Raw genomic sequence first — 25,396 nt, 5'->3', positions numbered from 1 at the left:
TGGGGCCAAAATAAAGTCAGGATAACAGTCATTTGGAGTTGAATCAGTAAAGTGGTACATATCCTTTACCATACATGGAGACATTTCCATCCCAGGACTAAGACTGGCTCTATATTGGTCTACAAAATAATTATGGTCCGTTGACAACTCTAAACAGTGCATAAACTGTTACTTGGATGCACTATCAACATTTGTTCTATTTTTACGGCAGAAAAGCATCACATTGAGACAGGCATGCTAAAAGTCTATACGTTATCTACAGGACAGTGCCACCATATTTAGAAAAAACTGGATTACTTGCACACTGATCTAAAACAATCTTCGGGTCTGCATGCAAAGGTCAATTAATCCAACAGCAGCAACTAAAAACTGTAATAGCTCAAGGAGCATCTTCCATATCTGAACAGGGAGGCTTGGGGGTTTATGGTCTGCCTGCCTTTTTTTTTTTTTTTTTTTTAATATAAAGCACCCAACTGCACATATGCGAGCAACAAATTGAAGGTTCAATTCAGACGCACCAAATGGCTGCATAACATTAAAATGTGTTTATTTCTCACAAAACATTAAGAAACAATATAACTTTACAGTAGGGTGAAGAATGGACTTTAATAAGCTACAGAAATAAAACATACCCACCTAAATAAAAAAATGCATACCATAATCCATTTGAACTTCAATTTGAACATTGGAGAATCCTTTAGGAAATCCACAAGGAATCCTTTTTACAATTTAATTGTAAGCAAGGACTGTTCCTATGGAAAGGCTTGGGCAAGCATAGATTGGTCCAGCTGCAACAGAGTAAGTCCAATGGGCAGCAGTGAAGTAGAGAGATCACTCAACTGGTGGCTCCATCGGGAACCCATTCTCTGGTAGCAGATAACCGTCTCCAGACTGCATGGATTCCTGGTCCATGAACATGTCCTGGCTCGCCTCTTCCAACTGTTCCATAGTCAACCCGTTGTCCTGCACTTCCACCTCCTCTTCCTCCTCCCTCTCTGTCTTTATCACCACACGGTCACCCCTGTCTCGCTCCCTTCTGTGCTCCCTGTCCCTATCTCGGTCACGTCTCCGGTCACGATCCCTGTCTCGATCCCGGTCTCTCTCTTTATCTTTATCCTTGTCCTTGTCTTTGTCCTTCTCCTTGTCTTTGTCCTTCTCCTTGTCTTTGTCCTTCTCCTTGTCTTTATCTTTATCCTTATCCTTGTCCTTGTCTCTTTCCCTTTCCCGGTGGCTACGTCGCCTGTCCCTGTCACGGTCTCGTTCCCTATCTTTGTCCCTATCCCGCTCCCTGTCACGCTCTCTGGACTTCTCTTCGGAAGGAGGCTTCAATTCTGAGCCATCCACCCCAGCCTCAATTATGGACACCTCTTCAGGTTGAGCATCGCCCACTTCAAGTACCTCGCCATCCACACGCTCTTCCTTAATGATCTTATCACGGTCGCCCCTCTCTCGCTTGCGATCTCTGCTGCGACTCCTGCGCTTTCGGTCTCTGTCTTTATCCTTATCTTTAACATCTTTATCCTTATCTCTGCTCTTTTCCCGACTGCGCTTGCGAGGCTCTTCCTTCTCCCGACTGCGTGTCCTTCGCCGCCGTTCCCGCGAGCGACTTCTTCGGCGGTCACGTTCTTTGTCTCTGTCACGGCTACGCTCGACAATACCTGGTCGTTCTCGTTCTCTTTCTCGATCCCTAATAAAAGACAGACCACATTAAGGAGGACATTCCACAAAGGCATTATACAGAAACAGAATAGACCTGCCTATGGGCAGTTACAGCTCTGGTCAATCACTTGTGGGTATCATCTGCAAAAAGAAACCTTTGTTTGAATAAGTGGGTTATACAGGGCTTCGTAGGCCCATGCTTCCTGACCTCTGTGCAATTTAATACCTCTACGTCCCAAATCTTACGACCAACCTCAATGCTTGAGCTTCTTGCGATACTAGACTTGTCTCTACTGATGCACGCCTACATCAGATAATATGCCCCTGCTTTCTAGCTGTGCCTAGCTTAAAAGTAACCTATCAAAGCCTATGCATGGCAATCCAGCTATTATCAGTGAAAACCCCAGGGTAGACCAAATATCACCTGTAAGAAGCAAATGCCAACTGCAAGGCAGCTAAATTATTGTACTAAGTAAAATCTGCAAACCCAGGTGCAGTGGCAAGTATGAGGCAGCAAATTAAAAGCATGTTTTCAGGCCAACTAGTGTTTAAAGTGAGCAAATGCAAACATTTTGGCGCAAGTTTTCCACAAATGTGAAACGAGAAAGACAAACACTATCACTAGCCTGCTTTCTCTTTTCTGGAACATAAACACTTATCTAAGCCTCAGGCTTAACTGATAAAAAAAAATAAAAAAAAAAAAAAAAAAAAAAAGCACTGGCAAGCCAACATTTCAACTACAAGACTTATTGGCAAAGCATATAGTGCATATGTGCTTTTAAAAAAAATGAAATTGGGAGAAGGAAGCAGCAGGCATGAAGGATAAAGAAAAAGCACCTGCGTGTCAACAAGAATTGAGTTTGGGCAGAGAGAAAAAGCAACAGGATGGGAGGACAGACAGGAAGAAGCTTGACAGATGCTGGTGGGCGGGGGTAATAGCACAAGGGGGCGCCAGGCTGAGGCTCTGCACAGAAGCATTTTGCAGATAATTTTCTATCAAGTTAAAACAAAGCCCTGTTATCTGCAGCAAACCACTTCGCACTAAAATATTCCGTCATTTATATACAAGCTGGGAGCGTGTGTGAAAAGGGAAGGGACTCCAAAATAACCTTCACCTCCAATAATCACACTGTGGATACATTTACACGTTGGTAAGGTGTGCCTGAACGGAATATTTGATTAAAACTGTGAGAACTCAATTGCAATGCTTAAGTCTAAACATATGTAATCACTGCCATTAGAGTAATTGTGAAAAATTTGGAGATGTCCCCCATCATTTCTTAAACCCCCCCCCCCCCCCAAAGAATCTGAGTAACAAGACCAAGTAACTCCTCCTCGCAGTGATAGTGCGCATAAGCATCGAGTCCTTTGTTAGAATGTTTACCAGCAGGCGGGTGAGGTAAATATATATATTTATAAAAACAATAGTATATTAAAAAAAAAGAAGGCTGTCCATGCAATGTATATACATGTGTATAATTGTAAAAGAATTTTACCACGACTACAGGCATGTGAATCTACAGCACTACTAGAAAAGATGTCTACTAGGTAAGCAACGTTCTCCATTCGATGGCATGTGTGGGTGTAGATACACATGCTTTGCACAGACTGTAAAGTAGTCCCCTCCAAGTAAGCAGGAGCTAGAGTAGCTTGAAGAGATGTCCTGAACACTGCCTGGCCAACATTTGCTTTTTGGCAAGCTAAAACATCTACACAATAGTGCTCAGTGAATGTGTGTAACGTAGACCAAGTAGCATATCTGCTATTGGAATGTTTCCTAAAAAAGGCAACAGAAGACCCTTTTTTCCTGGTAGTGTGTGCTTTAGGAGCTGTAAGTAATTGTCTTTTAGCTAAAAAGTTTGAATACACTTGCCAACCCAGCTCGTGATTCAACTTTAAAATTTTTAATTGGATTTCCTTTGTGAAGCATCGAAAACACTACAAAAAGCGGTTTTAGATTTCCTAAAACTTTTAGTCATGTCAATGAAATACACGGGAGTTTATCGAATGTGTGCAAAGCTCTTTCTGCGACTGACTGGTTGTGTGGAGAAAAAAAAAACGGTACCTCAACTGTTTGGTTAATGTGAAATGGTAAAACTGAGTCGTTTAGTTGAGAAAACTATTAAGAGAACTACAGCTGTGCATCTGCACAACCACGTGGTTCTAAACAATAGACTCCAATTCAACTTGCACTTCAAGGACTCTGATCATACCTGACAGAACCTGCTACACTAATAAGGGGAGTGTGATACTGGCAATTAGATGATGAAAAGCCAAGGAGAAAAACCAAAACTATGCACCTGCCATAGTTCAAAATGACTGTTGGTTTGCAGACTCAATAGGGCCGCATCCTACAATAAAATGGCAGATTCTGTTAAGCACAAGGCTGCACAAACTAGACCGGATCCCAATACAATTAGGCAAGACTGTTCTAGGTCTAGTCTGATCCAATTTTGTAGTGTTTACAGTATTCTAATAACAGCTTTGCCTAACTGACAATTTTTATAACTTTACCAGTTATCACAAAATTACCATTCCCATTACATGCAAACTTAGGCCCACTGAAAGGAAAAACTAACAGAACGTGCTTGATACATTTGGCAGTTCAAAATACTGTTGAACCTGGAAAAATCTCATAAGATTCTACAGGATCTAGGTAGTCAACATTAGGCTCACTTAGTCTACCTTTACAAAAAAAAAAAGAAAAAAAAATCTTGTTTGAAGATTCGATACTTACCAGTTTTTTCACAAGCAGAGTCGAGACGAATTTTAGTTTGATTTCCTCATGTGCACTGCTGGCAGAAAGACCTTCTAGACACTATCTGTGCAACAATTTAGTTTGTAGGGTTAACGAATGGGACTCACCTTTCATCATATCGAGAAGCGTCATCTCGACCAGAGTGCCGTATGTTAACATCAGCACCTCCTCTTCGTGTCCCACCTAGTCCCCCTCCTACAAAACAAAGGCAAAAAAGTAAGCACTATGCCTAACGAAGATAGTTTACCAAGCCCGCCGGAGGCGCAGTGCTAAGGGGTATAAGACAAGAGTTGTCAGACCTTCCTCCTGGCGCCATCCAAGATAGCCCTCTCTCCCTCCTGACACTAACATCTGATACCAGTTGTATGAGGATTAGCAAATACAAGCTTTGATTAAACTGATTTTTTTTTTTAATGTCCAAAACATTCAGTCTTCTGCAAAGTAGCCATTGCACCCTCAGAAATGCTATAGGCCCGCAGTCTATTGCATGTATCCAGAGGCTAGAGCCATTACTACTTTTTTTTTTTAAAGAACTTCTAAATGGGACAGTTTTACAACAGAATTTAAAAGTTAAAATTTATACAGCTAGTAGCAGTTGAGTCGGTTATAGACCTAGCCCTTTTATACGAATGTTTGGCACCACTATTGTAGACTGCGTGCTGCGGAGAAATACCTAACATATCAACCCAAAAAGTTTTTTATACCAAAAAAATACAATCGCACCTGTACAGGACACATTAAACCTTGTGGTTCCATAAAGTATTAAATCTGTAAATCCTTACCGAGCCTGCGCGGCCGCCAGCCTTTTACAGTGCGCCCTCTTTCAACATCAACCAGCACTCGCCTTCCATCAATTTTCTTGCCATCCGCATGCTTGTATGCCGCTGTAAGATTGCATCCAGAAGGATGGGGAAGTAAATTAGCCAGTGAACAGAGACACACCTCTCCCTCCCCCTCTCCCCCCCACACAAACAAATGCGTAGGGCGTCACCAAGAGCCAGTCACCCAAGGCTATCCCAAGTCCCAAAGGCACTATGATCGCCACTGAAAACACCTACCACACAAGAGCGATGGCTCGGAGGAGGTTTGATGGACGACGGAAGCTAAAAAAGTCACAAGCACTCACCAGCTTGGCTCCTCAAAAGTGATGATGAATCGTTAAAGGACATGGCATAACAAGGACAGCCAAATACCCAGCGCTAGGCACAGGCTACAGAAGGTAATGTTCGTGTTTTGCGATTAATAAACCACAACACGAATGAGATGAAGCGTTCTGGTGTACTCACTTCAAGTGAAACACTAGCATGAAAAATGCTTTCCAATCAATTTATGAAAAGTGTCTAGGCTGATACAGCCGATGCACTACTTAGTCAACATAACTAGACACATAATTTAAGATCTCTTCCTCCTACAGTGCAATTTGTGGTGAAAGAGACAACTATGTCAACTCCATAGAAAACTCATTGAAGGGCATTGCTGAAAGGGAGCAATGAGGCCTTCCCGGTTGGAGAAGCCCCTGCTTGTAACCAGGGATGCCAATTCGGGGCTGGCTTACTTGCACACACAAGGGCGACTGCCCAGCATTAATCAAAGTCAAAGACTTGGAGGAACAGTAAAAACAGACCCTCCCATTTAGCCCACCCACAAAACATGGAATTAATCCCAGCTGCAAGAAAAGTAATAGTTAGTCAATTGAAAATGCTTTTTTGAAACAAATTGTACAACCCCAAAAATTGCACTAAGTCGGTAGGGAAGGAAGAACACTGCATACTTCATTACTGAACAATGCCCACTGGCTTTGTCAAGCTGAACTTCCATACAAACTTTAAAATGACGAGAAACCTGAAACAATCAGCGTCCAGCACAGTATTTTTTTTTCATAACTAGTTAGTCTTTCGCACAAGGAATGAAATCACTACCCAATCAGAACACGTACCCAGAGCTGTTGTTTAATTTAACAATGGGTGCAGTTCCAATTGTAAGGTTTTCCCAGGAAAGCGCCCACTCAATTCTCATCAGGCAACGCACAGACACCATCCCTAAGATCCCCCCGCTCTCCCTCCCCCGACAAGTAGCAAGCCATTAAAGATGCCTCAAACTGAAAACACTGAAGGGTGGGGGAGAAAATAAAAAAAGAAACAGCGCACCACCAAAACAAAAAAAATTACCTGAAAAACTACTTACAAAATGTCATGTAATGGCCAAACGAATTCAGGATGCTATCTTGGCAAGAGAGGTTTCTCTGAGCGTTGGATGCCGGAGTTTTATATTTGGCCGCTGAGCGAGAAGTTCTGCTTGCCTTACCTGTCTCAGCTGCCACGATTATACTTTTTAATACCTGGCTTTCAAAGCTCGGATTATTATTTTTTTTCACTGTAATATCAGCTGATTGATGGAAATGTTGGCAGGGCAGCCTGCTGCTCTCAGATCAAGCCTCGGACTCCAGCGGTTCCTTCTGTTCGAAGGGCTGCACCAGCAGCCTAGGTTGAAAGGAGTGGCCGCTCTTATGCTCACCAGCAGTCACTCATCAGAATGATGCAGCAAGGAAAGAAAGCCAATGGAAAGCTTCCTTTCCAAGGGATAAACCGCCTCAACGGACCAACAGGAAGGTCATTCCGGTTTGAAGGCCTTGACCCACAGAGCTACTACCACCACCCCCCCGCCCACACCCTCTTTACCACTCACCTTTTCCATGACAAACCCAAGGATATGGTCATTAACAATAACCCCAAATGATTAGGAGCACCTTTGCCAATCTTACCAGCAGGATGTGCAAAAAAGGAGACCTGTAGGAAAGCAGACGGGGAATTGAAAGAGGGACCTCCCTCCCCCATTTTCAAGGCACTCCAAATGATCGGTTTATAACCTACAGTCACAGATGAACATGGATACGGATAGGCAGAAGTCACCATTCGGCACGTGACAAGGATAAAACGCTGGTGTACACAGGGAGCATAAAGTCCCACAACCTTGGGTCGCTATAAACCACAGTCTAATAGTAGAAGTGTCTTAACTTACAAAGGCAGAAAGAGGAAGGGTAGCTGCACTTAGAGCTAAAGAACATATCCAAGGGACAGACACTAAGCTATGACCCAATGGAGAACCAAGAAAACTATTACTGTATAAAGGGGAAACAGATGAGGAAAAATCAAAGTAGGAAACATCGGCCCTCTAAAATAAAATGATGGTCTGTTCACAGGACTCTTGTACAATCCAGTGAGAAAAATCACAACACCCAGAAGAACAACAAATTCAATCGAGTTCCAAAACAGCATCTTTGCAAGTAGTAGATAGAAGGGAAAGGGAGTAAACAACCCGATTGCACGTTGGGGGTTTCAAATGTAGCATATGATTCAATCCTTCCCACGCCCACCTCCCCCCCGAGCACAGCTTTACTTTCCATGTGCAATTTCAGAAATAAAAGATGGATTTACCACTGCTGACTGGCTTCTGCTCCTTACAAGCCTCCATTTGAGTGGCGTTTCAAAGGTCGTGGCAAGGTGACAAGATGTCCCACACAGGAAGATGATATCGGTAGCTTACCTGAGCCCGCTTTATCTTACCTTCACCATTTTAACCAGCATCAATTGTTTTTTTGCAAAAAGATGTAAACTAGCCTTTCTATGCTACTAAAGTTACTACAAATGAAGTAAGGTGGAGTTGAATATGTTTTGAACCTGGCACAGTGCAGTAGGTGCTAAGTATCGTAAAATTACTGTTACCGGGCCTAATTTTTTTTTTCTTTTTCTCACCTCTTGAACAATTTCTAAAAGCTACACTAATCAGAAGGAGCAACTTATCTTCATCTTCCTACCTCTACAAACCAGAAAAAAATGTATTGTCAAAGTTAATGGGAGCCCTCCTCGATGGCACCACTGAACGCTATATACTGTGCATGACAATGACTAACAGCACAGATCTGTCCTATGGATTACCTTTCCAGATTAGTTTAACTACTCTTACCCTCTAAAACGAATGATTGAACTGAACCCCTCCAACTCCATGTTATTTGCTCAGACAAAGCAGATTACGGCCTCTTGCCACTGAAGGCAGTTCAAAGAAGTCTTTCAATGCAAACTTCAAAACAGAATTTGCAGAGAATGCCTTTTCTACAGTCTCTGGCTGCTGACGCGCTATAGCAATGCACATGACGTTGCTGTGCAGGAAAGGGATGTAGCCCCCCCCCCCCCCCCCCCCCCCCAAGAAGGGGTTTACGCGTTCTTCCTTACTCTACTTTCGCTATTTTGAATGTGGTGCTGAATTCCGACTGAAGTCCTAAGGTTGTGTGAAAATGAACCCTACCATGAAAGTAGTCTAAAGGGCTATGCTCAACACCTGAGCCGAAATGTTTAACAAACGTTTCTAAATTAAAAAGAAGTGTATGTGCTGATAAAGTAATAAAAAGGAAGTTAAACTAAAGCTATAGCTAATATGCTCGACAAAACCCACTGTATGTCTCCAAATCAGATTATACCACTATCCTCCACAGTTCTAAACCTAAATTAGCCCTTACCAGAGCCCAACTTCTGGGACGGGGGAGACGGGATCTGGCAAACAGACTAGTATGCAGTCTTAGATACCAGAATCCTGAGGCGGCTTCCATGACTGCAACCTACCAGGGGGCAGCTCGAACGGAAGAGGCAACTGAGAATGCCCAGTCTGCCTACGTACCCTCAGCGTCTCTGATAACAGGGAGATATCAGAGACCGCAAGCACCACCCACTTGTAACTAAACTTAAAATTGCAGAGCTCAAATGGGATGTGAGCCAAGATTATGTTTTCATATCAACGAGGAAAGCACAACTGCATGGGAGAGCAGATCAATGACGAAACATGTTTTTAAGACCACAGCTCCATAAACGCACCTACTCGAGGTCAGTGTAGTCGTTTGTTCACAGCCAGCCCTGGAAAACAGGTCGCCACAAAGACTTCCAAGGGAGCTATGGAGCTTTTTTCCAATGAAACGAATTTCAGTTGATCGGTAGTGTCTGTGGTGCATGACTCTTTGGAGGGCAAGTGCACATAAAGGAAGGAACTAACAGTGAGAGGTTTCAAAATGGAAATCTTAACAGGATAGCCCACTAGCCAGATAGAAAATATATAAAGTATTTCCTGTACAGAGGGGGGGGGGGGGGGGGGGGGGTCGACTGCAGAGCAAGGAGTGTGGCTCTCTGAGTCCGCAATGGCGAGATCGCATGTAAATTACATTTGAGCTCTGCAATTTGAAATCAAGCATTGCGGGTACCAAGACCTGGAAAATTCGCTCACTACATAAAACTAACCATGCCTCAACACCAAAACCCACTACTACAAAATAATTCAGAGACTGCCCCCTTTAACGGTTCAGCATAGCACCAGAATTATGCTACATGCACCAGCCTCATCAGCACCCAGGCTTGCGCATACCCGTGCAAAGAGCAACACACAGAGCCTTGAGTGCCAAATGTGTCCCCTCCCTCCATGCAAACAGGTCTTGCCCAGCTGACTGTGCTAGGGGAAGACATGTGGGATCTCGCCTGCACTGCTGCCTTACACCACTCCCTGTTAAGTGTTTGGTGTGTATAGATATATTGTGCATTGGCACTGCAAAGTCTTACCCATCATACAAACCCATATACCAACCATACAATGAGATGTTGTAAAGGGGAGCATTAGCATCAGCTGCAAGCCAGCAGTGGCAATTGCCATCACAAAGGTGGCTGCAGTGACAACAAGAACACACAATTAATACACCCGTTCATATTGCACTTTGCGTACAGTTCTTAAACAAGAGTAATCGATTAACAGGCTAATTTATGCAAACAAAGATGTGAGCTGGGCAACAGATTATCCAATGCAACAGCTACTGCCTTGACTCCCGCCGCCCAAAAGATTACAACTAAAAGATTAGACTGTACACAAGAGGCAGATAGATCTTGTGCTGTGAAAGGACAGTTGCCCATCTCCTGAATATCGGGTGTGGGACCCGGATTACAATAACAGGCCTCTAAGGAACAGGGCAACAAAAAAAAAAAAAAAAAAAAAAAAACACAAGCGACATTAACAGACCCAACTCGAGCTAGTCCTCCCAAGAAAGGATCGCTCTACGTAAGAGAAGATACATTTTAGAGGCCAATTGCTTCTAAACTTTGGAACAGATGAGCACTAGTAACTTTGTTTACAAAATGCTACTAGTACAACACCCCTAGCATTGCCCCCCCCCCCCACCAATACTGGGCACATATTGGAATCTGGGTCCCCCACCCAAAACAGGTAATACTACAATTTTGCATTGTCAAGACTTACCTCAAGTATAAACCAAAAGAGTATAAGCGCTATAGTTTGAGGAGTCATTCAAGATTTTCAGAAAATGGGGTTAAGAGGGTTGTCATTAGATACTATAAATTGTGTGTGCAGTGGACAAAAACAAAAAAGGACCAGTACGTGTATTAGTTTTAGACGAGATGGGAGCCAAATTGTACGTGTGTAGCGAGGCAGACGTGATGAGTAGACAAGGTGGCCTTAAGTAGGAGCCAACTGCCTTAAGATCAACGTTTCTGAACTTTGAAGACGTTATTTTGGAGGTTGGACAATACTGTTTCGCACTAAAAGCAGCATGCGTTACTTTATGCCTAGAGATACTAAGTATTAGAAATTAAATATATAAAAAAAAATCGTAACAATGCCGCTTACGGAAACAGGATAGTTTTGAAAAAGCAAATGCAGAACGTGTCTGTAGTAACGAGCCGTGTAAAGACTATGTATATGGCGCATACAGAGATAATACTGTGTTTTTTGGACTCATTTGATTTGGGTATGTGGTGCTTCAGTCACTTAATATCTGGAAAATAGCTACATTAGGAAGTATCTGGTTTTGTGTAAGGGCAAAAGAACTGCAGGTCTGCAATCCTTACTACCCACCGGTTTCACCGAAGATGTTGGATTTAAGTTAGGTTAACTGCAGTGTGGAGAGGTATCAGTCTTAGATCTAGAGCAGTGGGCTACAGGTAGGTATGAAGAGTTACTAATGGTCTTTGTACTGAAGTAGAGACAAGAGCACGCAGACCTAGGCGAATTACATTGAGTGCTTTTAAGTGGAGGACCACAGAGGAAGACTGGGCCAGTCAGTTAATATGCTATGCAGCAAGGACCCATAGAGATGATATAGGTCACTTTGTTACACTGCAAACAGCATCAGCAAAGTGGGGTGTTCAGGTACCTTGCTGTCAACGAGAATCGATGGTTGAGGTGTGTGTATTTTTTGGGGGGGTGAGATATCAATTGTATGGCATATCTTTGTGCAATTTTCACCTTGAGCATAACTAACTTGTGGATAGTACATCCAACTTAAACTGCATACACTTTTTAAAAAAAGGGGAAAAAAACCATATGGAAATATTTTAAACACTACCCCTCCCACCCCAACCAACTGCACTCTATATTCACTGTGTCAAATACCGAGAAACATGCATAATAAAATTAAAAGACTGGCCTCTGCAAGGCAACTTACAGTGCATGTCTCTTTCATGTTCATACTCTATGAAAGCATAGCCACGCGGCTTCCCTGAACGTCTATTAAACACAATGTGGATCTGTGTGAGGAAGAAGAGAATACAGTAAGTGCCTTAAAGAGGATTAATTCGCCTACACATTTCACAGAACTATTACAAATAAATTAGTTATAAAATACAGCCTTTCTTACCCTTTTGATCGGCCCATAAACCTCAAACTCTCTCCGCAGCTTTGATTCAGTTGTATCGTAGTTCTGGGGAGGAGAAAAAAAAAAATATATATATATATATAGGTATATTAAAATACCTGAATAAACAGATTTTAACATGATTTAATGTGCCATGGTCCTATATTCCAAGTGTTGTTATAGAAGTACACAGTAAAGTTACTGGCTGTAGAAAAGTGAATTATCAGTTGTGGTGGATGGTAGCCTGCCAGAAGTAATAAAGTCACTGACCTGCCATGTCTAGGCAAAGGTTTAAGTAACTTAATAGACCTAAGCTTAACCTCCGGTAACTATGGCAGAGATCAGACTGATGTTACAGAAAACAGGTTGCAGGTGCAGTGATTCTCCAGGTGTTGGATATCTTCATCCCGGTCAGGGGGGTCCTTGGGATTCCCTCTGCCGGTGCAGAGAGGTCAGCCCATGGTGGACACGTCAGAGTCACCTGGGGGGTCCTCTATGGATAGTTGGGTTTCTCTGGACACGGCCGGGGGCGTCTGGTGCAAAGTAGTTGGACTCGCGCTTCTGAAGTGAGGTGAGAGTCCCTTTAAAGTTAGTTTCTTGATATTTTTGGACAGGTCTGCTGTCCACAGGAATTTCTTGGTCCTCAGTGATGCAAGCAGTCCCCTGGAGGCTTTTCAGGGGGGTTGCTGGTCCTGCAGAACGTGTTGCTTCTTTTCTTGCAGCTTTTTGAAGCAGGAGACGGGCTGGGGCTAAGTCAGTTGGTGTCTCCTCCCCTTCTCTGCAGGGTTTTCCAGCTCAGCAGTCCTTTCTTGGGGTCATCAGGAATCGGATGATCTGCGTTCAGGGTCGCCTCTAACTATTAAATTTAGGGGTGTGTTAGGGTCAGGGGGCAGCTAATGGCTACTGTCCCTGAGCGTGGCCACACCCTCATTGTGCCCACTTCTCCAAAAAAAGATGGAGAACTTCTCAAGGAGGGGGTCACTTCAGTTCTGGTCACCTTAGGGGTGGACCTGGCTGGAGGGGTAACTCACCCTTGTTTGACGACAATTGAGGAAACAATGGTACATCTTTAGTGAAAGAACAATGGTGATAGGGCATAGTTAGCAGGGTCCCAGCACACACTCCGTCAAATCATCATCAATATCAGGCAAAAAAGTGTGTGTGTGTGGTCACCTTTACTGGATGACCGTAAGTGCTGCAGCCCACAGATGACATTTAACTTTCCATTCCATGGATATATTTCTACACTACATGTCAATGTCAAAGAAGTTTATAAAGCACATAGCTAGCCATAAGGGCTCCCCAGCGCTAACGGGACAGGCAACAGATAGCCATGCTGTTCATGGGAAAAGATAGGTCTAAAGTTGTGTTCTGAAGCTACATTCTATTGCTGGATGGGAACATTAGATATGGCAATCAGTGACTAATTAAGTTTTAAATGTCCAGTGCCTCATTATGCAGTATACAAACAGCAAGAAAATTCAGCAAAAATGGGGTTGACTACGCTGTGGTTATGCATTAGGCAGCTGACTGCAGGAAAGAGCAGTCATTAATTTATGCATCACTTCACTGTAACCGGATGCACCTCAGTTGCAAGGATCAACATCGCAATATACTTAAATTATACTAGAAGTGGCACAAGAACAAAGTCAATGACATCTGCTGAACCAGGGAAATAATGCAGTTACCCATGAGAAAAAGCAGTCAAAACGCTAAACGAACATTTCTTTAGCAGACATTTTTCAAGGATGAAACTCATTAAGGACGGCTCAGACTTACAACTCTAGCAACAAAAAGGGTCCGGAAGGCATCTCCCAGTGCATTCGGGTCATTGTGAGGATCCCCTAATAGAAAGAAATAGTACAAGTTAATCCTTTGAAAGGCAAGAAAGAACACTCCCAAATACTTGAGCAATCAAGACCTAATTGCATAGTAACCCACTTAATACTTTATAGGCTGCACAGCACACTTACATATTTTAAGTTCATTCTCCACATCTTGCTGCCGTCGTTCAATTTTCTCTCGCCTCTATAAGACAGCAGAAAATAACAGTAAAACAAGATGCAATGGTCATTCAACTTTATCTCAATTCGCCATTCAGTCACAAAGAACAGTGGTTTGCTTCGGGGCTCCCAGTGAGCTGTGTAGTGTACACCCATTTAAAGTTTTTGCATGCTATAATGCTTCAAAACTCAACTGTCCTATAGTGCACATGATCTATGTAAATGGAAAAACTCTCCAAGCAGAAATGCATTGTATCTTAGGTTAAACAGAAGTTAGGCCATGTTGGCCGAAATTGTACTGAGGCGTTGGCAGCTTATAAAAACATCCCGAACAAAACAGTTTTTGTTTTCGACTGCAATATACACCCGATATTCACGCTGCATTACTTTACACAAGCACTTAGAAATACAATTATTTATATTTACAGGACACCACCAGTTGTCAAAACTACCCCAGTGTTCACTTAGTGGGGTCGCGTTCTAGCTCCATATAAAACGTATGCCTTCGAACCCACTCACAACTTGAATTACAGTGTTAGTGAGGGAAGGTTCGGACACATGCCAATCCCAAAGGCAATACTATAGCAACAAAACCGAATGAATGCAGATTAGAACCTCTTACATCATCCAAAAAGAGCTTTAGTAGAAAGCAGTGGTATTTAAACTGTGGGACAGGTATTCTTTAAGAGGAGAAAATACTGAACAAATGAACTAATTTAGTGCTCCAAAATGCATGATCAGTATCTGGGCGATTGACAAAGTTTGTCTCAGTCACATTAGATAGGTCTTTGAAAACCAGCACAGGGCTCATATGAAGATTTGTAGATGCTGCTCAAATATAACTTTCTATATTTTGAAATAAGTTCAAAGGTCCAAGATCAGTAAGCCATGGGTAACCAGATGGCCCTGAACCAGTAAGAGGCAAAACAAGAACAGCAGCTGCAGTATACATAGCAGCACCCGCAGGATCTGGATAACCCATTAAACACAATAAGAAATGAAACCAGAAAAGTAATGTTTAAAATGGATATGAAGCTACAGGTGCTCCATAGTAAAAGGCATCAAGCTAATCTGTGCCTCCTAGCCCTCAAATAAAGCCATGAATGATTGCAGTGTGGGTAACCAGAAAACCTATGCCATAATGTTTAATCAATGCAATAGGCTCCATTTGCTCATGCTCGTCTTAGGTGTTACTCTTACCTTCCTTTCCATGCGCTCCTCCCTGGTCTCTGCTCGAGTCGGTGGGGGGGCATCACGAGGATCCTGTAAATGAATAGTGCACATTAAGTAATTTTATATGGGTAGCATCTAGACAATGTCAGATTATTACGAAGTTAAAGCAACATACAGGGACGCTTTGACAATTTTTTTATTGGAGGAGAAAAATAATATCGGTAATGTGTTTTAGCAGTTCCAAAGGGAGTTAGACCAAATAGGTTTGTTTGTTTCTGGATTTTTATATTGAGGGCCGATCAGTGAGCACATTCGTTTTTTTCTCTCCAAATATTGTAACTTGTAGCAAGTTTTCTAGGGACGGATGGAAAAAAATCTGGTCCGCCTGTAGAGTTTTGCACATTCTGAAACTCTGCGCTCCAAGCGTAGCACAGCAAAACTTTGCCAACCACTGCGTGACAGACTTTTCGCTCGTGTGTAGCTCGCCAACTTCAAGTTGGTGAGCGATGACTGAGGAAATGGGATGTATTATAGGGTGTGGCTGTGCTATCCACCCCCGTCTAATGCACTTAGCAACCCCTAGGGTTTTGTTTGTCAAATTTTCAGCTCAACTCTGGGTATATGTGGCCCTGAAGAGCGAGGCTTGCAAAAAAGCAGCAAGGGTAAAGCATTTAAAAAACAGACCAAAAAGGTTGAATAAATTGACAAGATACTAAAGAAATTTAGGCACCAATTCATAAAGACAAACGGCATGTGTATGTATTTGTAGAGAACGAAAAAGTTCACTCAGAGGGTTCCAGAGTGATAGAATTTACACTCAGCCCCAAATAAGCACTGGCCAATTCAACAACTGGCAATTTTAAGTTTTTTTTTTTTACTGAAAAAGGTTGGGCTACTCAGAATGACGTCACTTAAAGTGATCACCTCCAGTAAGGAGCCAGCACCGGGTACCAATGCCAACTGGGGTTCAGACAATTAAACGTGCACCATTTTAAGGGTCAGAGCATAGACACGGAGTCCAGTTCAGCAGGGTGCATTTTAGAGGCATTAACCAAGACATATCACCCCAAAAAGGCATTTTTCTTATACGTCATCTATCTTGAAATTATAAACCAATAAGGCACTGGTAATGACTGCTTTCACACACACAGGAAGCCATCTCAGAATATTTTTCATAACCAAAAACACAAAGAGGTATTGGAAGGATGCTTGCAGTAAGTAACCACTGGGTTGCTAGTGTTTCAGTTCAGGGAGGACCTGGTGTGGCAGTTTGGGCTATGTTCCTGTTGGAGCTGGGTCAAAACTGATGTGGATACTGCTGGGTCTATTCTAAGGTAGCACTGTGAGCTAGAGTATCAAGCATTAGCCAGTGTCACCAGGTATCTTGGCATTATGCCCTTTCAAGAGCATATAGATGTCCATTATCACTCCAATACTGCATCTGGGCACTCTGGAACAAGGGATAAGAGTGCTCAGGCTGGAAAGAGATGCAACCGACCAGAAGAATAGATGAAAGGGGAGGAAAAAAAAGTCAGGGTCAAGAGAGATATAGCTAGCGGGCATCAATTTGCTGACTTGATGGAAAGGCATGTTTATAAAAAAAAAAAAAAAAAAAAGCGAGAATTATGTTGAAACCAGCAACCAAATGTTGTAAAAACATCGTAGAACACGATTTTTTAAACCTGTTCGCGACCCAAGAAAGTGCTCATAAAATTCAACGAGTCAAAACGATAGTCATTCTGTGATTTTGTACTGTGGACTAGTAGAAGAAAACGAGTAACATATTGCCATTGTACGCAGATTTTGTTTTGAGCAAAAAACAATCATTGCAACACTCGTACCTCAAACTCTCTGATGTAAGGAGCAATACCGCAGTAAGGCTGGTTATGGTGTTTTTCGTGTGGCAGCTTCTCCAGCGGAGGCAGGTACGGTACAGGGTCCCTCGGCGCAAAAAGGGCCAACAAATTTGGGGGTAGAAACTGAGTCATCGTGGAAATCTGTTGGAAGAGAAATACTATTAAATGTCACAAAGCAGTCATAAAAGAGACAAACTTTTAAACAGGACGTGTAATTGCGATACAAAAACCAGTGCCGAGTGCATAATATGACGCATCTAGCCACTAGAGCGAACAGAACGTAGGATGCCTACAGATAAAACCTACCAGCTGACACGATTTAAATTACAAGCCAAAGACCCGGAAACAGACTCAACACTGAAGAAACGTATTACCAACGACAGAACTAAATATCAGTACGTCTATACTGGGGCGATTGCGGAGGCATTTTTTTTTTTTTTACTCAACAAATGTTTACATTCGGGAAACTACTTAATTTCTTGATTACGCGACCTACATTGATGCACACTTTACAAGTTGGGTCAAGTTATATACAGTTATAACAGACCAAAAAAAGCATACTGATCGATAATTTAAATGAAATGGGGCTTGCGGTGAAGGGGCGAGGTAGTAATCAAGAACATAGACAAAAAGCATCGTTTTTATTTTAAGAAAACAGTGCAGAAGTGAACAAATCTGATTTTTTTTTTCCGATGGGCAATTACAGTCACTCCTTGGCTGGAGTGAACTTGCGACAATGTGCTCAAGTCCTTCTCGCATTGCCGATAAAGGATAACACCGTGAAAGCATAATTGGTTGCATTTATTAAAAGTATATTAACTTATAAGCAACGTTTGAATGTATAAGTGTGTTCAAAGTTGTCAGTTATGTAGAAGAACGTCCTTCGAGGGGCCTTATTTTTTTTTTATGCGGGACGTATTTAAAAAACAAATATATATAGTAGGCTAGGGAAGAAAAAAAAAAACATTCAGCGACTGGTTTCCTTTACAATCATTGCCACATTATATACCAAAAGCAAGCTTGTTAGCAACCCAACGGCCCCTTATTTCATATTGTCAGTCCCCAAAACAGTGCAGCTCAATGTGGCAAGCATCTCCCTAGGGTAGAATAGCAACAGCCAGACACAGCCAATCCTGCACGTAATAAACAAATCACAGTCAACCATACGATAAAGAACACGACTCGCACCAAGCAAGTATCGTTTTCGGTAGCCGATCCAAACCAACCACTTTTGAGGAGCAATGTAGTAGCCAAGATGCAGGGCAACGGTATTCAGAAGGGAGCGAGGATGCTAGCAACAGCAGCAAAGGAGCACGCACAGCTGGGTGCTGTAAAGAATATTTTTAGCATCCACTTATAGATAGGACGCAAATATAGATGGAGATTAAAAAGGTTTGCAAAGACAGCGGATAACGGATGTGCTTATGGTAGAGTCGATGTTAGATACAAGTCCGTACATGAGGCCCCGTTGGTTCACTGGGCTAGACGCGTGAGACAAAAAAAAAACGTGCACTCGTTTGAACTGGCGGGAAGGGGGGGGGGGTCGTCTCACCCAAGAGCAGCCGTTCCAAGGACCAGCAGCAGGCACACGGTAAACGACCATTAGGTACCTGCAAGGGGTAGCCAGTCTCAAACCAGACAGGTGCAGTCACCCACAACGTAGAACCCCCTTGTGCTACAAACGGGAAGCAGAGTTTCCCACAATAGCAATACATCCGGAGAAACAACCAGACAATCTGGAGGGTATGGGCTTTTTTTTTTGAACGACATACAAGAGGACCCGCTGCAGTACAGCACTAACAAAAAAAAAAAAAAACGAATGTGCGATAACTGCAGGGGTCTATGCGAAGCTTACATTTTTTAGTGCTTGGCTCCGGGTAAACAACAGACCGTGCGACTACAATGGGACACCGCACGCTCGCCAAGGCCCCAGTCGTCCTATCACGTGAGATCGGGGCTTTAAGGCCTTCTCTTTGCCCTACAACTCTAGGATAGCATGCGTGTTCCTAGGTTTTACTCCTTACCTGGAGGCCGCAGCGGCGGCGACTCCACTACGGGCCTTAACAGGCGGAGCTCCTTCTCCGCTCCAGCCCGATTCTGTTCTCGCTCCTGGTCTTCCGCAGCAAGAAAGGACAGGCCTCAGGCCGCGCGCGCCCTCCTACGTCGCACTAGGATTCTTCCGCCACCGGAAGGACAAATTACATTTCAGCGAGCGTCACGCAATGTTCTTTCGCAAGCAGGAAAGGGCGGACTTGCGTAATCGAAAAGAGTTCCCAAGAACGTCGGTCTGAAGACACACCTTCTCCAAAGCACAGGCAGCACTGGAAAGATTCTTCGAGAAGGAAGTGGCGTATTACCTAGTGGGGCTGCCCTATAATGCAAACGTAGACAGACTACTACTGCAAGTCAGTGTGTTTTTTAGTGAAAAATAAGAGATTTTGTGATAAATAGCTGTAAGTTAAACCTTTTGTTATTTATCGGCAAAACTCCAGAATTTACTTGATCATGGGGATTTTGGTGAGATAAGAATAAAAATTCTCAGGTTTTTCCCAAAGACACAAATAATTGGTTTGAGTTTATCCTATTCGATAATTTTTTAGTAGACTCGAATTTTTATAGCTCGGTTCTTCAGATTGTTTGTCCCAAGTTTATTTGTGTGACACGATTCATTTCTTATATGGGCCAATTAACCCCTTCGCTGCCAGGCCTTTTCCCCTCCTGTGCCGAGCCTTTTTTTGGCTATTTGGGGCAGTTCGCGCTTAGGCCCTCATACATTTTTCTCCACTTAAGCTACCCATGCCAAATTTGCGTCCTCTAGAGGTACCTAGACTTTGTGGGTTCCCCTGAAGGAGACCAAGAAATTAGCCAAAATACAGGGAAAATTTTGTTTTTTTCAAAAAAATGGGGAAAAAGGGCTGCAGAAGAAGGCTTGTGTTTTTTTCCCTGACAATGGCATCAACAAAGGGTTTGCAGTGGTAAAATCACCAGCTTTCAGGAACAGGCAGACTTGAATTAGAAAACCCAATTTTTCAACACAATTTTGACATTTTACTGGGACATACCACATTTTTACTATTTTTTGTGCTTTCAGCCTCCTTCCAGTTAGTGACGGAAATGGGTGAGAAACCAATGCTGGATCCCAGAAAGCTACACATAAGGATTCCCTATTTACGATTTCTTAGCACATGTATGAATCCATTCCTAAATGCGATTTGGGCATTTACGAATCGCTATTTACCAGGTTGAACCTGGTGGTAACCATGTGCAAAATTTAAAAATGCATTTTAAATGCATTTTTACAGTGTACATGTAAAGCACACATGCCCTTTTAGCATGTGTGCACCTTGCATGTCCCCAAAAATAATTTTGGGGTGCAGCAGAGGGGTCTTAGGCCCCCAGCACCCTGGGGTTTTTCATTTCCAAAATTGCGATTTCGGGTTAAGAAATCGCAATTTTGGAAATGCAAAAAATTCGCAGATATGGGCCAACAGGTCCATAGGTGCGAATGGGGCCGGTATCGCAATTTGCAATTCGGTAATAGCATTTGCGATTTTAAAGAAATAGCTATTACCGATTAGCAAATGTGATACATGGCAATTTGCGAGTTGGAAATAGCGATTTCTTAAAAATCGCTATTTCCGAATCGCAAAAGGCCTTCACGATACATCTGGCCCAAGGTGTTGAGAACCAATGGTTATTTGCACATCTCTGAATTCCGGGGTGCCCATACTAGCATGTGAATTACAGGGCATTTCTCAAATAGATGTCTTTTTACACACTGTCTTATATTTGAAGGACAAAAATGTAGAGAAAGACAAGGGGCAATAACACTTGTTTTGCTATTCTGTGTTCCCCCATGTCTGCCGATAAAAATGGTACCTCGCTTGAGTGGGTAGGCCTAGTGCCTGCAACAGGAACTGCTCCAAAACACAACATGGACACATCACATTTTCACAAAGAAAACAGAGCTGTTTTGTGCAAAGTGGCTAGCTGTGGATTTTGGCCTCTAGCTCAGCCGGCACATAGGGAAACCTAGCAAACCTGTGCAGTTTTGAAAACTAGACACCTAGGGGAATCCAAGAAGGGGTGACTTGTGGGGTTCTGACCAGGTTCTGTTACCCAGAATCCTTTGCAAACTCAAAATTTGGCAAAAAAAAACACTTTTCCCTCTCATTTCGGTGACAGAAAGCTCTGTAATCAGAGAAGAGCCACAAATTTCCTTCCACCCAGCGTTCCCCCAAGTCTCCTGATAAAAAATGATACCTCACTTTTGTGGGTGGGCCCACTGCCCGCGAAAGGAAATGCCCCAAAACACTATCTGGACACATCAAAATTATCAAATACAAAACTACCTGTTTTTGCGGGGGGCACCTGTGTTTTTGGTCCTGGGCTCAGCAGCCTTCTAGGGAAACCTACCAAACCCAGACATTTCTGAAAACTAGACACCCGAGGGAGTCCTCAAATTTAGCTAAAAAATAAAAACTTTCCCACATTTCTGTGTGGGATCACAGCACTGGGACACATTTCATACCACCCAATGTTCCCCTCACTCGCCTGGTAAAAATGATACCTCATTTGTGTAGGTGGGCCAAGTGCTTGTGAAAGTGAAGAGCCAAAACATGTTGATATTGAGGGGAAACCAAAGGAGGTCCAAAAGGGCGGTTTGCAAAAAAACAATTTTAGGCTGACAAGTGCAGCAGAATTTTTATCGGTATAGATGCGACAATGCTGGGTGGTAGGAATTTTGTGGATTCCTGCAGATTCCGGAAGGTTCCATCACAAAAACGTGGGAAAAATGTGTGATTTGCAGCAAAGTTGGAGGTTTGCGGGGGATTGTGGGCACAAAAATGGAGCGGGGTGCATGTGAAACACACCACCCTGGAATCACCCAGATATTTAGTTTTCTGATGTGTCTAGGTCTTGTGGATTTTTCTACATGGCAGCATCCCAAAGTCCATAAAGTGCAGCCCTCACCATTCCAAGTGGTACGATTTTGAAAGTAAGCCAAGCTCTCATGGCCCAAATGTAAAACTAAAACCCCAAATAATCAAATGTCTTCTTGCTTGCTATGGGATAAGATGTTTTAGAGTGCGGGGGAGAGCTGAAAGACTGTTACCCCCTTCAGTTGAGGTGGGGGCGTAACCAGGCCCATACTGGTTGGTAGCCACCACCCTAATATTTTTTGTTTTTTTAAAATTCCCTGGCATCTAGTAGACCTTCTGCCCCCCCGGGTGTGGATCAGGGGTAATTGCCCCAATGGGCAGAACAACTTTGGCCCTATTTATTTGGGGTGGGGGTATGGCCATACCCCCACCCTCTTATTTTTGAAAAACAAACTTCCCTGGTCTCTGGGGGGCTTTCTGCTCCCCCTTGGGGGCAGATGGGCCTTCCAAAAATAGGCCCATCTGCCCCCAATGGGGGGCAGATATGGCCAACAGTAATGTTCCCCCATGGGGAGTGACCCTTACCCAAGGGGCTGCCCCCCTAAAAAAAACACAAGCATACATACACACTATACCCTGGTGCCTAAGTGGTTTCTGACAAAAATTGGCCGATCTGCCCCCAAGGGGTGCAGAAATGGTCTAAATACAATTTGCCCCCCAGGGGAGCGACCCTTGACTAAGGGATCGCTCCCCACCTCTAAAAAAAAAACGAAAAAAAAAACACATTTCTTTTTATCCCTGGCGCCTAGAGGCTACTGTCCCCCCGGGGGCAGAAAAGGCCTAATAACAATAGGCCGATCTGCCCCCCGGGCGGAGGGGCAGAAAAGGCCTAAAATAAATTTGCTCCCCTGGGGAGCGACCCTTGTCTAAGGGGTCGCTCCCAACTCTAAAAAACAAAACAAACCCCCCCCCCCAAAAAAAAAAGGTGTTCCTGGTGCCTAGAGGCTTCTGCCCCCCCTTGGGGGCAGATCGGCCTAGTAACAACTTAGGCTAGGGTCGCTCCCCAGGGGGGGCAGAAACAGCCTAAAATAAATTTGCCCCCGCTGGGGAGCGACCCTTGTCTAAGCGGTCGCTGCCCTTGTGTGACATTGGCACAAAAAAAAAAGATCCCCGGTGCCTAGTGGTTTCTGCCCCTCTTGGGGGCAAATTGACCTAACAAAAATCGTCCGATCTGCTCCCAAGGGGGGCAGAAATAGTCTAAATACAATGTGCCCCCCAGGGGAGTGACCCTTGGCAAAGGGGTCGCTCCCCAACTCTAAAAAACAGAAGAAAAAAAAAAAATATATATATATATATCCCTGGCGCCTAGAGCTTCTGCACCCCCTGGGGGCAGATCGGCCTAATAACAATAGGTAACAAAAAAATAGAGAGGGGACCCTCCTATATCCAATATACCGGGGGAGCAGGGTACAGTAACACAGTAAAATCATAAAGGAGTCCCCCACGGGAAAACCAAACCAATCACACCTCACTCACACAAACAATGAATCTCTCTATTGATCAACTTAAAGTCAAAGGAATCAAGGGTAAGTATTTAATATAATTCCAAGTAAAATCCCAAATCATACAAAGACAAGACAACCACATAAATACTAAAACACATCAATAACACAAAATAGGTATCAAGTAAAATTCAATAAAAGGGAGACAAACACAAGACATATACAATAGTCTATAAAATAGAACTGTCCCAATGTTGATAGGTATCAGAGAGTGGGCATAAGGTGGGTGTCACCACCATCAGGGACAGTAGCCATTGGCTACTGCCCTCTGATCCCTAACATGCCCCAAAATCTAGGATTTAAGGGCCTCCTTGAACCCAGCTCACCAGATTTCTGGTGACCCACAAGAAGAAGAAGGACTGCTAAGCTGAAACCCCCAGCAGAGAAGAAGGAAGACGACAACTGCTTTGGTCCCAGCCCTACCGGCCTTTCTCCTGCTTCAAAGAACCTGCAAGAAGACCGCAACGCATCTAGCAGGCCCAGCGACCTCTGCCAACTCCAGAGGACTGCACTGCACCCAAAAGGACCAAGAACTCCAGAAGACAGCAGCTCTGTCTGAAGAAACTCACAATTAAGGACTCCCACCTCACTCTTGCTGCGTGAGTCCTGAACCCTGTGCACCCGACGCCCACAGCCCGTGTCCAGGTGGTCCACCCAGCAAGAGAGGGTCCCCAGGCGATTGCCAGCAAGGGCCCACCCTGGGTTGACCTCTCCACCCCTCCACGATGATGCCTGCAGAGGGAATCCCGAGGACCCCCCCTGACCGCAATCTCCGGACGGAGATATCCGATGCCTAAAGGACATAGTACACCTGCTGCCCCAGGTCTTGGAGAAACCGACCCCCAGTGGCTCATCGTTCAGTAGGCGGCCCTCCCTGTTTGACGAGTGGTGTGTCCGAGATACTCGACACTCCCCCCGACCCTCACCTGCAGCCTCTGAGTGACCCCCAGGGTCTCCTCATATACCAGTATTGGAAACCCGACTTCCTGTTTGCACCCTGCACCCGGCCGCCCCTGTGCCGCTGATGGTGTGTGTTTGGTGCCTACTTGTGGCCCCCTCCAGTGGTCTTCTAATCCCCCCTGGTCTGCTCTCCGAGTCGTGGGTACCTACCTCTTGGCTGACCGGATTCCAAATACCCCTTTTCTCCATAGGAGCCCGTGTTAATTTAGCTCAACCTCTGCACCTGACTGGCCCCATGTTGCTGGTGGTGGGTGTTTGGGGTTAACCTGAACCCCAACTGGTGGACTTCCTAAAACCTGGAGACTGAGACTGTAAGTGTTGTACTGACCTGCAAACAGATCTAACTTTTCTTCCCCCAGGGACTGTTTAAAAATTGCACTGTGTCCATTTTAAAATTTTTTTTTTTGCCAATAATTCAAAAACTGTATTACTTACCTATTTCAAACAAAGTACTGTTGATACCTGTGTGAAATATGAAACTTTTAAGACACTTACCTTCAACTTGAATCTTGTGGTTCTAAAAATAAACTAAGAAAATATATTTTTGCAATATAAAATCTATTGGTCTGGAGGTAAGTCATTGAGCGTGTGCTTCTTTTATTTTCTGTGTGTGTACAACAGATGCTTTGCACTACTCTCCGAAAAGCCTAACTACTCAACCAAACTACCACAAAAAGAGCATCAGTATTATCTAGTCTCTATTAAGCCTCTGGGGAACCCCTGGTTGTGCCAGAAGCAGAAAAAAAAACTTTAGTAAACTATCGTTTTATTTTTCTGCTTCTGGCTCAGCCAGTGGGCGACGCTCTTTCACCATAGCAAAGGAGCTGCCACTGGCTGTAGCAAACAGACAGCGCACAAAAGGGG

The 25,396-nt window shown here is 43.7% G+C and overlaps 1 protein-coding gene across 2 annotated transcripts; it reads right to left on the bottom strand.

The window, feature by feature from the left end:
* Positions 1-530: 530 nt before the first annotated feature.
* SNRNP70 (small nuclear ribonucleoprotein U1 subunit 70) lies at positions 531-19,304 on the bottom strand. Of its 2 annotated transcripts, none has more exons than XM_069200865.1 (10): positions 19,152-19,304; positions 17,113-17,268; positions 15,299-15,361; positions 14,069-14,123; positions 13,875-13,939; positions 12,099-12,161; positions 11,907-11,988; positions 5,200-5,301; positions 4,525-4,612; positions 531-1,687 (listed from the first exon to the last, which is right to left on the bottom strand). In XM_069200865.1, exons 2-10 carry the CDS (start codon positions 17,257-17,259, stop codon positions 832-834), a joined length of 1,521 nt encoding a protein of 506 aa, XP_069056966.1. In that variant the 5' UTR covers positions 17,260-17,268; positions 19,152-19,304; the 3' UTR covers positions 531-831. The 2 variants fall into 2 exon arrangements, with proteins under 2 accessions (XP_069056966.1, XP_069056967.1); XM_069200866.1 differs by having other exon boundaries at positions 17,113-17,285; positions 19,152-19,289.
* Positions 19,305-25,396: the final 6,092 nt, after the last annotated feature.

The sequence above is a fragment of the Pleurodeles waltl genome, chromosome 7, assembly GCF_031143425.1.
Source record: "Pleurodeles waltl isolate 20211129_DDA chromosome 7, aPleWal1.hap1.20221129, whole genome shotgun sequence".
NCBI lineage: Eukaryota > Metazoa > Chordata > Amphibia > Caudata > Salamandridae > Pleurodeles > Pleurodeles waltl.
This window is presented reverse-complemented; position numbering and strand designations above follow the sequence as displayed.

What these genes read in the sequence shown, in the direction of transcription:
- SNRNP70 (XM_069200865.1), bottom strand. Translation starts at nt 17,259, where the DNA reads ATGACTCAGTTTCTACCCCCAAATTTGTTGGCCCTTTTTGCGCCGAGG. An exon ending in CTTACATCAGAGAGTTTGAG is followed by an intron (nt 15,362 to 17,112) that starts GTACGAGTGTTG and finishes ATTCATTTACAG; the next exon opens with GATCCTCGTGATGCCCCCCC. An exon ending in CCCTTTTTGTTGCTAGAGTT is followed by an intron (nt 12,162 to 13,874) that starts GTAAGTCTGAGC and finishes TCTCCTCCCCAG; the next exon opens with AACTACGATACAACTGAATC.